Below are 15,872 nucleotides of genomic sequence, written 5' to 3'. Positions count from 1 at the left end.
GTTCCAAAAGTCTTGAAAAGCTGGTTTGATTACCGTTCGGAGAAACCAACGAAAAAATACTTCTCGGCGATTAGGCAACATTTGTTGGACAATCCTGAGTGTGCTAAAAATTATAAAAAGACAATTTTTCAGTCTTAGTGAGAGCGGGAACTCTTTTTAACTGCATATTCTAGAAGCCTTATGTATTAAATTTTTAAGGCCCAGTTTATGTTAGCAGAGAAAGTTCGTATACCAAGCTAGACTTTTTAAATCCTTGTATTAAGTAATTTTAAAAGTAATTAGTTTCTCGTTAAATTTTATTTTAAAGTATAGTTTTAATTTAAATTTTTATCCCTTGTTTATTTTAGATTGTTTTAATTCTAACGAGTTTTATTAGTATACCAAATGTATAACTGTTCAAAATATAGGTTTAATCGTTTGCTAACAAAAGATCCTAGTAAAATAACTTCACTGAAATATAAATAAAAACAAACTGTACAGTAACTATACTGTTTTCTTTCCATTAACAACCCAGTTGAAGTGTGTTGATTCGTTAACACACAGAAACATATGTTGGTACAATAAAGGAAGATTACTGTATAATTTGAATTTATTTTTATTTTATATACCAAACGTATATAGCATAAACACTTACTTAATTTTTAACATTTGATCATTACGTCATTTTATATTTTAAAACTTTTAACTACAGTATGATTTTATTTCAATTTGTTTTTATTCTAACTTAGTAAGATACAATTTCTGATGAGCCCTACTACGAAAGTACTAAAATAAATTTAAGAAAAATGAAATGTATTCTGTTATATATTTTAAATAAGTCATGCACCGGATAAAAGCTGTTAAAAAACGTGTATAATGAAATTAGGTAAATAGTTCAAAAAATAGTGATGAAGTTTTTAAACACGATAAAATATTGTTGGCAAACATTTAAATGACAACTATTTAACAAAAACTTTATTAAGCTTTTAAAAAGTTGAAATAAGAACAATACGAGTCAAAAAAAAATCTTTTCGGTACTAACTTTAAATAAGAATTTGAGACAACAATTCATTTTGCAGTTTATTTTGTATTTTGTGAACTTAAAATTTTTTAATCTACGCTTTTCAAAAGTTCATGTAGATAACTAAATAGTTTTTTGTAAAACAGTAAACTTAATAAAATTGTAAGATTATGCGTCATAATAGGTAGATAAAATGTTATGTACTATGCGATGCTATTATAAAGTTGTTTAACAAAATTTAAAGTATAAAGCTTAAATACTAGAAATTGAAAGCATTAATAGCATAATTAATAAGAGGAAAGAGACTTATTTAAACTTACCTTAAAAATAAAATTAAACAACAAAAACAAAACTTAGTAGCGAATTTACAATAATTTAAACAAATTAGAATTATAAACAAAATTTTGTTTGCATAAACTTGGTTTATTAGTTTTTATAAATAAAGATTCTAAAACACTTAAATGATACATATTACATCCTTTACAAACAATGGAAAACATATTATCGTTATAGTTTTTTTAGCATTATAAGTTATTTAACAAATGTTCACCTATCGCCGATTGACTTTTTATTGGCTTGTCCCATAGGTCATTCCGTTTCTTAATGCGTTGGTCACATGTTGGTCCCTTCTTATGTGGAACCGTTGCGAATTTCTCCCAATATACTCACTATCACAGTGGCATTTGTACTTTAAATTTTGTTTTTTTTAAAGAAAGTTTAAATAAGTCTGTTTCCTCATACTAATTAACAGTTAACAATATTAAAAACGTGTATTAAAAAAAAAACACTAAAGAGGTTGCTATGTTTTGCTTAATAAAAAAATAAAGTTAGATTTACTTGTTTTATTTTCTCTAAAAGTTTATGAACGCGTAAAATTTCTTGTTTATTTAAACTAAAACTTCGTTAAATTGTTTTATTATATAAAAAAAACTATTACACACACTTTGTCAATAAAAACTTGATAAAACAATAAAACTTTCAATACATTTTTTTTTAATAAGTATGTGCACAATATGTAATTTTTTCTGTATTCAACAATAAAAATTTGTTAAAATAGTTTTATTTAAGCTAAGAATTGTTGCACGAAGATAAATTGTTGCATTGAATAACTATAACGATGCAAGCCTTAGCTAAAAAAGTAATAAAAATTATTTAATGAAAGCGTTTAAGATAACATTAACTTACTAATCAGGTAAGCATTTTAAAAGAAAACAAAGTTTGAAGTTATTTAATATAAAAATAAAAGTAAAACTTCGTTAGCTTTAGTGAAAAGCAGTTTAACCTAGCAATATTAGAAAACAAAACAATAAAAAATTGATATTATCAAAATAAATGTTACTTTATTAAATTGAAAATTTTTTACTTGTTTTTGTTAATTTTTAAATTTTAGAGTTTAGTCTTAAATTTGATTAACATGACCAAAATAATGTTTTAAAATCATGCCAGTACTAATTAATTTTATTAAAAATCATAAAACTACTACTTATTCAAAAATAAGTGCAACTAGGACTTTATAAAACTGAACGCCTGAACAAGTTGTTTTAAAACAATTTTTAATAACTTGTTTGAAACACGTTAAAATTGTGACAATGGTAACATAAAAACTAGTAATAAACAAACATTGCAAATCATTAAGCTGTTTTTTTTCGTAAAAATTTATATACGTTTGTATAAGACTGTATTCTTAAATGTTTTGTTCATGTTTCCCTAAAGCTATCAACTAACATACAGTTTCTTTTTTATTAGTTATAAACATCCAGTTACAAACATTATAACATTAGTTCTAAACATTAGTTACAACTAATGTAGTATAACATAAATGAAAAAATCTTTTTAATTTAAAAAGTACAAAGTATCATGAAAAATATAAAATTTATTTTAACACAGCATTTTTGGCTAAAATGTGCGTACCATACCGACAGTTCGTTAGGTAATTGTATTTAAATTATTAAACTCATATACTAACTTTATTGGCTATTTACATGCCTATACAAATTAAAAGATATTAAGTTATTAATGTTCTTTAACCACATATAAAAATATTTTGTATTAAAAAACACCTCACGTAGGTCTAATTAACATGAACACGATCAATAAAACAATACTAAATTTGAAAATTTCAATATCAACTTAAAAATTTTAATTTTTGTCAAGATTCGCAGAATTTATTTTGTTAATATTCCTCTACGACTACATTGTATTGCAATACTAACACTAAAAAATTAAATATGGTTCATAATTTTAAGGTTTTCAAAAACGCAATCGAAGACCAACAAACTATAGGAGGAGTAGGTCGAAATTGACGAAATCCACCTTACCTCTAAAGCTAAGTACTATGTTGGAAGAGATGTAGTGAGGGAGCACATGTTGGCGTTCGGGGGCATCGAGAGACACACGAGCCGAAAGTTTTGTGTGTCTCTCGGGCCTGGCGGTAGCCGAAGCATGCCAAGACAATAGTAGCTCATTAAAAAACATATTAGAAGAGGATCTATTATAATGAGTGACTGCTGGCCCGCCTACAACAATATAAGTAATCTTGTCGACGCAAACGGGGCGTCGATTGATTACTGCCATTATACGTTAACCATAGCGTCAGTTTCGTCAAACCTTTAAACCGTAGGGTTCATACCCAAACGGTAAGAAGGTTGTGGGGAGATCTGAAGGATCGCATAAGTGGTTGCGGCAAAGGGTTGAAAATTGAACAAAATGTATTTAGATACTTGTTTTTGAAAAAGAACAAAATAAACAAGTTTCATTATTTGTTACTTGAGTGCGGGAAGTCATTCCCGTACGAAGAAGAAGAAGACTAATTTTTCAGATAACTATAATTAATATATTTATAGTACTTAAAAGGTTTTAGTTTATTATTCGTTTTTTAATTACATTGCTAGTTGAGTGCGGAAGTCACTCCTGTACGAACAGAATGATGTTTTTAGTAGTTAATTTAAAGTAGTTACTTAAAAGTATTAAAGTTTTTCGTTATTGTTCATTTAAAGATATTTTTCTATAGTTAAGTTGTTGGTATTATTGAAATGGTTTTTGTAAGTAATAAAAAGCGTTGATACAACAGCAGCATAATTATTTTTATAAATATATATATATGTTTAATCAATAAAAAAGTAGATTTCTATATAACAGTTTATGCAATAATTTATGTTTTATAGGATTTCTTAACTATATTAGAAAAAATATTATGTTTTGCTAAAGTCAAGTCAGTCATACAATGTAGTAGTTACGCTTAAAAGATAATCTTTAGTTTCCAAAACTAGTATGAGTTATAGGTAGAAACTTTTTTTAAACAAAAAAGGTTAAAATTAAAGTATTTTTGAGGCTAAGTGTCTTATACAAATAGTAGTTCTTTTTGAAATAAATTAAAATTTATATTTAAGATTGTTTGTTAGTTTTTTATTTTAAACTAATTTAAACTTATTATTAAACTTTTTTTTTTGATTTTATTTGGTTTTAATTTAATCAAATGCATGTTTCATAAAAAAAATAACTTTTAAGTTTTACACACGAATCGGGGCACACCCTTTTCAACATTTTTGCAGGAACTTTTTACTATTTTACATGATATTCAATATATATTTACTAACAGGTCCAAATTTCTGTGATTTCAAAAAGTAAAGACGTCGTAAGGTAAGAACTTTAAGAGGTACGCACCCGCGTAAGGTACGCACTATTTGTTATAATTTTTTTTAAACTGTTTATAATTTGGACCTGGTAGTAAATATATATTGAATATAAATAAAAAATAGGAAAATGTTCCTTCAAATATTGTTAAATGTAGTGTGCCCCAATTCTTGCGTATAACAACAGATATATAGTTTATTTTTTTATGTCTTTTTTTTAAAGTTACTTAAGTATATTCTTATTTAGTTGGTTTTAAATTTAAGGATTTTATATTAAATAGTTTGGGTAGTTTTTTATTAAACTAATTGAACAATTAATATAAGTAAAACTGATTTAGAAAAGTCAGGAAAATTTTGGTAAAAAGTCAGGAAATTTTTCTCAGCTTGATCAGTGGCAACCATGAATGATAAAGTTTATTTTTTTGGTTAAAGTGGGTTAGAGTTAGGGTTGAAAAAAATAAATAATAAAAATTGCTGACTCAGCCAATATGCAAATGATTTAATGATTTTTGAGCTATTCATAAACAGTAGTGGAAATCTGAAGCTACCCAGTAGTTTGAACATGAGGCAAATTTTTTTTTTTTTAATTTAAAAATTAAACTCATGATGACTCGTGGCAGATTAAGGTTCATCAGAATAGTTTTTTTGACTCAAAGAGTAGTAACCCTGAGTATAGTTTATATGACTTTAAGGGCATAGGGGGGTTCCACCTTTTTCACAATTCAGTCTTATTTTATTGAATTTCAAGTAAGCTACAAGATGCTTTTTACAGATTTAAAAAGTTCAAAATAATTTTTGAAGTTTAGCTGGTCAAAGCTAACAGTAGGTTCCTTATGGGAGGCGCAAACTAAAACAGCATTAAATTAGAAATCACTAAAAATCTAATTCCTCCTACGTTTTTTGAGATAAATACCTCAAACTTACAGGAAATGTTCCGTGGAATATTTAGAAAATTCTTTTAGAACTAAATTAAAAAAATGAATAAATAAAAGTTTTCTGACAAAATCACTAAAAAAAACAGTTTGATAGATAGTGCTGGCATCAGCAGGGTTGCCACTCGGTCAGGAAATCAGGAAAAGTCAGGAAAAATTTAAAAAAATGACAAAAGTCAGAAAAAAATGGGGGGTTTTGAAAAAAGTCAGGAAAAGTCAGGAATTTGATAAAATTAAAAAAAAATCAGTTTAAACTTACAAAATTCCTTGTTTTCCAAAGCCTTTAATAAATGGTAAAAATTAATTAGAAGTCTATTAATTAATTAGAAGTTTATAATTTGGATTAACAGTGTTTTTAAATTTATTCACACTCTTTAAACATATTAAAAAAAGCTTAAGTTAACCTCAGGCTGGCTCTTATGATTCAAAGAGTAGTAACTCTGTTAAAACATGATTAGACAATAAATTTACAAAGTATTATGTCTTTAATCACATTAACTAGGAGTTTTTATCCAAAAAATAACTATTTTGGCTCTTTGCAATAAAACTATTTAGCTGAAGGCATTCAATAATATCAGTTTAGCTAACAGAGCTAGGAGTGACAGATTGAAATAAAAAACCTAGTTAGGATATTCTTTTGTGAAGTCAAGTACATTTTTAATTTATTTTTAAGTTATTCTGGTGTATTTAGATTATAAATACTAATATTGTGAGAGTTTGTAAAGATGAAATTAGTGAACAGTACTGCTACTCTTATAATTGCTTATTTAATAAGTAAATTTAATATTTCAATACTGATTTCTTTTTTATATAATTTTTAAAACCCTTCTCCTATTTATTTTAAATCAAAGAACTAAAGTTAGAGGTAAAGACATAACAGTTCATTGTAATCAGTTGCAATTTTATCATAGGTAGTTTTTAAAGTTTGAAATAATTGAAAGATTTTATTGCAATTTATGATAATAAAAAGCTAATATTTGTACTTTATAGCTATTTTTTTCTAAAATGATTAACCTGCTTTAGAGTTCCTCAAAAAGATAAAAAAGGTTTAGTTGGCAAATCAAAAACTTAAGTATAGATATTGCATACATATAAAAATTAAGTAGTAAGAATTATATAAACAACATGCCACTAAATGTTTTAATGAATTTGTGTAGAAAAAATAATTAAAAAATTAAATGTTCATTATGTTATACTAATATATTTAAATGAGTATAATACATTTTCAAAGATATTAATGCAGGGTTGCCACTTGGTCAGGAAATCAGGAAAAATTTAAAAAAATGACAAAAGTCAGGAAAAATGGGGGGTGTTGAAAAAAAGTCAGGAAAAGTCAGGAAATTTTATAAAATTAAAAAAAAAGTCAGATTTTGTCAGTTTAAATTTCCAAAGCCTTCAAATGGTAAAAATTAATTAAAAGTCCTTTAAAGTCAGAAAAAAATTCCAAAATTTTTCTAGAAATTTACAAACATATTTAATTTCATTTCCGATGCCTTCACCTGGTATAAATTAATAAAATATCCTTTATAAAACTGCAAAAATTTTCTATTAACATATTGAACAAGTACCCTACTTGAACAAGTAGATTTTGTAAGCTTCTTAGTATTGATTATCTGTAGCAAGGACACTTCCATAGTGAAACTCTGATATTTACACAAAAGTTTATCTAGCATAATTTTAGAATGAAAGTGTTTTTTGTTTAAATAATTGAGTTCTTTATAACTAAGCAGTTAGTTTAGTATTTTATGTAACAAGTTGCTGTGTATACTTTACCTCTTTATAATTTTTTCAAAGTTGTTTAAATTTATAAAATAAGTTATAAGAGAGGTATATGCCAAGATTACTTATTCTTTGTATTTTTTGTAGAGTAACTTAAGTTTTTAAAGTAAATAAGAGTATATTTATTTGATAAAAGTTTTATACTAAATGACTAGAGGAAATATTTTATACAACAGATATATAGTTTACTTTTTTATGTCTTTTTTTTACACTTACTTAAGAATATTCTTTTTTAATTGTTTTTTAATTTAAGGAATTTATACTAAATAGTTTGGGTAGTATTTTATTAAACTAAGTGAACAATTTCTATAAGTAAAACTGATTTAGAAAATTCAGGAAAATTTTGGTAAAAAGTCAGGAAATTTTTCTCAGCTTGATCAGTGGCAACCATGCATCAGGGTTACCACACTCTCAGGATAACTCACAATATTTTGAAATTTTAAAAATCTTATGATGATTCAAGACAGTGCAGGTTATTTCAATTAGTTTTTTTTTTACTCAGGCTAACTCAGGATATTTTTGTTTTTTTATATACTAAAAATTGATAAACAAACTTGTGCTTTCAAAAACCTGCCAGAAACTTAAAATAAATTACATTTAGTGACTCTGCTATAGGTAGTTACAGTCAAGTTAAGTTACAAAAATGATAGAATAAGGTCAAAAGTCCTAAAACTAATGATAAAATCTGGAATTAAATCTGATTAAAAAAGTTTTGAACTCTCTAGTTCTATAGTAATTTTATTTATCCTTATCACAGGGTTGCCACTTTACCTGGAAACCTGGAATTTGACAATTTTTTGAACAAAAGACCTGGAATTTTTAATTAACAATTTTAACATTTTCAGTAGTAACATTTTTAAATAAGTAAATTAAGAACTTAAATTCTAATATTTATAGTTTTTAGAGTATAAAACGTAGTATGTTTAAAGAGTTGAATAGACTAATTAAATCAGCATCAAGTCCATGTGTAAATGAAAAAGTTAAAGAAGAGTCTGTTTTATTAACTGATACAGATGGTGCAGACTGTAGTTTTCTTCTGCATCATTTTATTTCAGATTACGTAAATAGACGAAAGCAAGTAATACTTGTTACTCTTGCTCAGTCTTATCAGCACTATCTTGTGGCTAGTTCAAAAATGTTTTCATCTTCGAAACTAATTGATTCATCATTTATAAACTACATAGATATTTTATCAAAAGGTCCTACTGAGTACTTGTTTGGAAAAGATGGTCATATTCTAGCAAAAGATTTGTACACAGATGTTTTAAACTGTGCTACCAAACTAACAAAAGATAGCTTAGAAGGTGGTGTTATTATAATTGATGATCTTACAAACTTACTGTGTGTAGGTTGCCCTAGAGCTGAAGTTGCTCACTTAGTTAGATATTTATCTGCTTTGTGCAAAAGATTTAAGTGTAGTTTAGTTACAGTTATTCATAGAGAAATAAGTGATGATGCTGATACTAATGATGACATAAGTTTGTTTGACTGTTGTCGCTTGTATTTTAACTATGAAATTATGGTTCAGGGCTTGGAATCTGGTCATAGTAAAGATGTAAATGGTCATATACTATTGACTAACAAGGAAGTTTCCCCATTTGGCCGTACTACCTATGTTTGTGCTCCTTTGCAACACTATAAAGTAACTGATAGAAAGCTTTATTTATTTGCACCTGGTACATCAAGTGCTGTACTCTGAAATTTAGTGTGTTTTTTTTTGGAAGTAGAATTGTATTGTCTAATAGTAAATAGTAAAAATTAACTTAAAATTTCAAACAGTAAATGATATTTGTTTCTTTAACATTGTACTTATTTAATACATTTTTATGTCAGTTTTAGACGGAATTTTGATTTTTCTGTTCATTTTTTGAACAATATCAAGTTCAAGTTTTATTCTATCTTTTCATTTAGACAGTTTAAAAAAACTAACTATACTATTAAAGTTGAAAAAAATTGAAAAATCCGTGCTTTTACTAACACACAACTATTTATCTTAAACTTATGAAATTAAATTTTGAATGTTAATTTAAAAATTCAGCTTGGTATTAAACCATTAAATGTTTTATAATAGCATTTATAATTTAATTAAGTATATTTGTTTGAGATTATTTTTTATTATCTAAAAAAAATAAAAAGTGTATATATTAAATATATATTTTTTTGAGTTAGGTGTTTAGATATTGACTGTTTAGTACAGTATTTTCTATTACTAAAAAAGTTGATGATTTTTGCGAAATTGTGCCAAATTTTGTATGTTTGAAAATATAATAATATTTTATTATAGGTATTCAAATTGATTTATGCTACAAATAAAAAGTTATATAATGTTCTTATGAAATTAATTAACTTTAGTGGAAATTTTTTGTATTTCTTTAGAGTTTTGTAGTTATATAGAGATTATAGATACAATAAACTTTTTTTCAATTTTATTTTTTTATATAGTTTAAACATTAACAATATTATAATATTGAAAATTCTCAAATCGTTAATAAGTATATCAATTATTCTTAGTTATTTTTTGACTTTATTTAGTATTATATATAAAAACTATTTTAGTTAAAAAATATCGTCTAGCTTTTATTTTACACTTATTATCTTGTTTGAAGTACTTTCAAAATTTTTCTTCAGCAAACAAGTTGAATATATAGTTTATAGTTTAAAGAAAGTCAAGCAGCAAATATCTACCTATCTTCAGATAGTTTATATATCTACCTAATTTTGACCGAAAAAAACTAAAAAACGAATCTTTTGTATTGGTTTTGAAGCAAAAATTTTAGCTAAATCATCATAAATGAAAAATACAATTAAGTGTTAATAACTGTTATTCTCAAGCATTTTTGACACAAATGCTGAAGTTTAGTTTTTGTCAAAGTAATGGATTTTCTTAAATTTATAAAATTTCCTCCTCTCCTAGATTTCTATAATTTTTATGAATTAAACTTGAGTTTTGTAATTTAAAAAAAAGAATTGTATTTTCCTGGAAAAAACTGAATAAAAAAAAAAACTGGAATTTTTGTACGTTTTCCTTTTTTTTTGTCTAGTTCTAGACTAAGTTTTAATAACTTATACAGTTTTGTTTGTTGATTTTTATTTATTTTTTAATGAAGTGTACTAATTTAAAGACTATGAGTTTAAAATCAAAACAAATCATGTGAGAAAATGAATAAAATTAATGAAATAGAGTAAAAACACTAGTTTTTTTAGGGTCTAATATAATATCAACTACCAAGTTTCGTTAGGGTATTAAATACTTGAAAAAATTTCAATTTGAAAAAAAAAGAACATAGTATGGCAATTTTAGTTCTAGTTTTAAAAGTTCTACTAAAATATTTTACTTAAAAAACTTGATATGTAACAATAGCACACGTTTTTGATTATTAGTTTTAAACATCATTTATATAACCTATTTTTAGACGTTTTGTTTAATTTTGTACTTAAGGAAAAGTGTTTATAAGAAACACCTTAATTTTTATTTAATTTATCTCCAATTTTAGTTCTAATAAAAAAGCAAAGCTAAAAATATTGTCCTGTTTAATTAAGCATTTATACTATCATACATTCAGTATACTCTTAGCTCTAAACAAATTCGATTAAGAGTTTTTGGTTGATTTCGATAAAAGTTTATTGTTTTAAGATTTTAAAGACTATGCGTAAATAAACATTCGATTAAAGATAATAAAACCAATAAGTCAATGTATAAATATACTATGACAAAACAAGTATAAATATGTTTCAAATACTATAAGTGGATGCTTATTCGTCGCTTAATGTGTTTAACAGTTTCCTCCAACCTGCTTTCATAGTCCCAAGCACGTCGACATTTTTTAAGCTCTCTAACATTTTAGCCCCTGAACTTTCTTGCTGTATTAATTGAGAATATATTTCTATGTAATGTACAGAAAACTGTTTAAAAAGTTTTTTTTTTATGAAGTAAGTTACTATTGGGTGAACGACTATTCAATTTTTAGTAATTTGAGTCTTATATAAATATCTCTTTTTAATTAAAGTTCTTAAACTAAATATATAATTTTATAAATAGTAGTAAAACTCCGAGAAAAAATAAACTCACCCAAGTCGTTTTTAATCACAAAGTAACATATCCAGCTAAGAACTTGAAAATCATTAGAAACCGTTAACTTTAAAGAGTATTTTTCTAAGGTATTTGCCAAAAAACCTTGTAGCTTGGTACTATTATTGTTTATTGAACGATAAAAATAGCGATCAAAAAGTTTGGTCTAAGGACCTGGTGTACAAAGGAACCTTTCGGTTATCGAGTAGTACACCACAACTATTTACTTTGAAAATTAAATATACAAAACACAGTTTAATTAAACAAAAAAGTTGTGTTTGTCATACTAATTTTTTATTTGATACGTGTATTTTTAAGTACCCTAAAGTAATAATTTTCAAGTAGACTTTTATCTTAAATTTGTTTTAAAGAATATTTAAATGCAAACAACTTTTGTTTGAATTATAACAACCAAAACCAATAAACATAGCCCGTTTTAAGTTTAGGTACTAAAACAGAAGTCTTACGTTTAATTAACCAATTATTTTTGTTACACTCACATAAAGTTTAACAAAAGTTTTAGAACTTTTAGTTTTTAATTAGTATTCTAGAACAAATTTAGTAATTTTTAAATTAGTAAAAATAATAAATTAGAATAAAAATAAGAACAAAAGTTTACATTTATATATTTAAAAAATTTACATAAGAAAAAGACAAACGATTGTATACAAAATAAGTACTTGTATTTAATATATGAAGTGAGTATTAAATTTCTTTTTAAGTGACAACCTAAAAATTCTTAACGATTAACTACTTATGAAAATTTTTAGAAATTATTTAAATGTACTAGAAATCTATTTTGTAATTACTTTTTTTGAAGTTGAGTTTAAAATAAAACAGAGGACCTCTACTGCTTTCTAACTGTAGTTATGCATTAGAGCAGATTTTTTTTTAATTTTAAAAGCACAAAAAGTTACAATAGAAAAAGCTTTAATCACGCAAGTCAATTTAGTTTATACATTTTACTACTTAAAATAAGTCTAATATGGTTTAATGTTTATTATTAGTACAAACTGTGCTTAAACTAGTTATAAGAAAAAATACATTTCACAGACTTGTTTATAAATTTTATTAAGTACGCCTGTCAAAAATTATAATCCACCGGATACTGACCGTAGCAAAAAAGGACAGGTGCTAGATTTTGGACCCTGTTGATTCACACATTTGAACAGTTTATTAGTAAAAAATAATAAGAACCAGAGAACTACTCGTAAAACAAGAGTAGAACTTTATATTATTTGTTGAATTGTACTAGAATTAAACGTATAACTTTAGTATAACGTGCTATTTTAATCGGGTATGTTTCAAAAATGCACGAAGGGTCACTTGTGCAAGTAGGTTAATTTTTGCAAGGATTAAACCTTTTTCAACTATGATATTTTATTTTTTCTTTTATTTTTAATACTTTTACTGTTACCCTTAACTGTTATCCTTGATCGGTAACTTACTTATTCTTAAAATTTATTATTATTATTGGTTTTTTATCTAACTACCACTGTTACCCTTACCCTTGGTCAGTAGTTTTTTTCTCTTTCTTATTTATTTAATTTTCTGTTAGTTTTTTTTTTACTATCACTGTTACCCCTTACCTTTTATTCGGTCTATTAAGACTAATTTATTTTTGTTTTTGTTTTTTTTTGTTTTTTCTAACTCTCGTTCAAAATTGTTACTCGTACAAGTTTGAATCTTCTTTAAAAAGTGACCTTTCGTGCATATTTTTGACCCGTCCCCATTTTATTTAGTTGTTCTACTAACTATTTTCAAAAACCTGACCGTTAGTTATTTTATTGTATAGTTTAAAACAAAAGTTTACTAAACAGAAGTAAATTAGTTTAGTATAAGTTAACATAAAGGTTTGATCATACCAATTCGATCATCAAACCACAAGCTTTTGGTTTCGTTCTTATTAAAACTTGTCAGTCAGCCACAACCGAAAAACTTGCAGTTGTCAATCTACAAACGGTTTGTGATCTTTCACCATGAAGTTTTTTGGTTGCAGCTGACTGACGAGTTTCAAAAAGAACGAAACTCGGGTGTCAATCTACTGAAGGCTTATGGTCTGATGATCAAATCTGTATGCTAACTTGAGCTTGTCTCACGGCTTACGAAAGTTCAGGCTTAGACTCTGTAGACTTTTGCCGATGAAATTCTTATTTTAGTGTAGGAAGACCTTTATTTTACAATTACCATTCTATTGCACGGCCGAACATTTTATCCATTGTAAAACTTTATTACAATTAGTGCTAGCTTACGGAATTAACATATTCTATTTTTAAATAACAACTTAAAAACTCATAGAATAACTAAAATAACATAATCAGAGTAAGACTAAACTTTTAATAAAATATACAAAAATAATAAACAGGGCAAGTAGTAAACACAAAGCGAGTTGTTTAAACAAAAACAAATCAAAACAAAATAGATTATTTAAATATGTACAATTAAATTATGTATATGAAAGTTGTGTTGTCTATAAATTCACGTATCCAGGCTAAAACAACAGATCAGAATAAGTGTAAAATTGGTTAGCTAAAAATGTCAATAGTAACTCTTGATCCTTTATCAGGACCAAGTTGATTATTTTAACTTGATTAAAGTTTTTTATCAAAAGGGCTTTTGTAGATTATAAAATACTATAAGAGTTTTAAATTTTTATAATTCTAAAATAGTTGTAAATGTTTTTACAATTTATATAATATGCACATTTTTCAATGTGTTTAAACACTGCACTATTAGTTGGAATTTCATGCTCTTTTATTCTTACAAACAATTGTCATTCAGTCTCACCAATACACTTGTGGTTTAGATCGCCTCAAGACGTGAATTTTACAACGACTTTCTAAAACTTCCATTTTGTGTCTATTATTTTCCCTGATTATTGATTATGTATTTTTGATTAAGTGTTTAGTCTTACTCTGATTATGTTGTTTCTGTTATTTCATAAGTTTTTAAGTTGTTTTTGACTGGGGAATTCCGAAAACTAGCATAAATTGTAATAAAATATCATAGTGAAAAAAGTGTTTTATCTTGCATTAGAGTTGTACTTACAAGTAGAACCATACCAATTTTTGTGAATAAATAAAATAAGTGAAAAAAGCATACTATTTCGACATTATTTTATTTTACGACTACAACCGATTCTCATCCAATTATTTTCCATCCGAGTTAGTTCTTTTTCGATAAATTTTAATATGTTTTTATTACCTCAGTTTCGATCGTTTTTCCAAATTTATCGATCACAATCCAATTCGACTTTAAACAAATCAATTTCTATCCAAATCATTTCCGTTTTATTTAGTTTTAATTGAAATAGATTTTTTATTAGTTATTATTTCAAAATACAAATAAACCAGTCATAAAATCAATTTTAGAAAATAAATACAACATTACAAAAAAGTTTACGGTTTGATAAACTTATTTATATTTAGTTTTAAACATTATTAACTTATACTATCTAATGACTTATTTATACTTATACAAAACTTCTATACCTTATTAATTGATATTACTAACAACTTTTTGCTCAATAAAATGGATAGCATGAATAGACTGAAACAAACACACACACACATTGAAGTCATAAAGAAGATAATATTGCAAGACATTAAAATAATAGGCTAAAATAAGGAAATAAAACAAAAACGGTTATTAATTAAGAAGAATAGTTTAAAAGTCTAAAAAACTTATACTTGTTAAACTTGTATAGCTAACATTAGCTAAAAAATTAAAAACACATTTAAAGATTCCAGATATTTTTTTGTAAAATTACCTCTTAAACACAATAAGTAAGTCTTTATCTTAAGCATAATTATTTTTATTAATATTATAAACTAGAGTAACTTAGACAAGCAAAGTAACAATATCTAGACTTTATTGATTTTTTTTTCATATTGAACAAGTATTATTAAACAAGAGTTTAGGGTTTAGCGTATTTTTAAATTTAGATAATAAACGATTTTGAAGGTAACTTTTTTAAGTATTTTACTTTTTTTAGATTAATAATAATAATTAATAAAAAAACTGTAAACAGTACTACATGTCATCTATTATAAATGACTAAACTTATTATATATCTTTAACGTAAACATTAAAACTATTAAGATAACAAACCAGGGTTTCCCAAAGGGGCAACGTCGGTCATTGTGGGCGACCTTAGTTAGTCGGGAGTAAAAACTAGAAAGGGGGGATAACTAGTTACGCGGCAACAACTTACACTAGATATTCTTGGGTTTGTAATGAAGAGGGGTGATATATATTTTTAATTTTTAAAAAAGGGGCGATTATGAAAATTTTTTAGAAGACCCTGCTCTAAACGCTTAAAGCATTATATTTTTTATTTAAAAAAACCTTGTTGTTTTTTTCATCATTTCTACAAAACACCTCTTTGTAACTGCTTGATAGCTCTCTATCTCTTTCGCACAAGTCTAAATTGTGTTTTCTTCTTATTTCTTGTCTTAGTG

At 25.6% G+C, this 15,872-nt stretch overlaps 1 protein-coding gene across 1 annotated transcript; it reads left to right on the top strand.

Moving 5' to 3' along the window:
- The first annotated feature begins 8,244 nt into the window (after positions 1-8,244).
- Positions 8,245-9,311, top strand: LOC145834467 (elongator complex protein 6-like). Its single transcript, XM_082941903.1, has one exon. It carries the CDS (start codon positions 8,263-8,265, stop codon positions 9,040-9,042), a length of 780 nt encoding a protein of 259 aa, XP_082798029.1. The 5' UTR covers positions 8,245-8,262; the 3' UTR covers positions 9,043-9,311.
- Positions 9,312-15,872: the final 6,561 nt, after the last annotated feature.

This window comes from Thalia democratica, chromosome 4, assembly GCF_965202585.1.
Source record: "Thalia democratica chromosome 4, ktThaDemo2.hap1.1, whole genome shotgun sequence".
NCBI classification, from domain to species: Eukaryota; Metazoa; Chordata; class Thaliacea; order Salpida; family Salpidae; genus Thalia; species Thalia democratica.
Note: the sequence above shows the minus strand (reverse complement) of the source record. Positions and strands in the feature narration are given on the sequence as shown.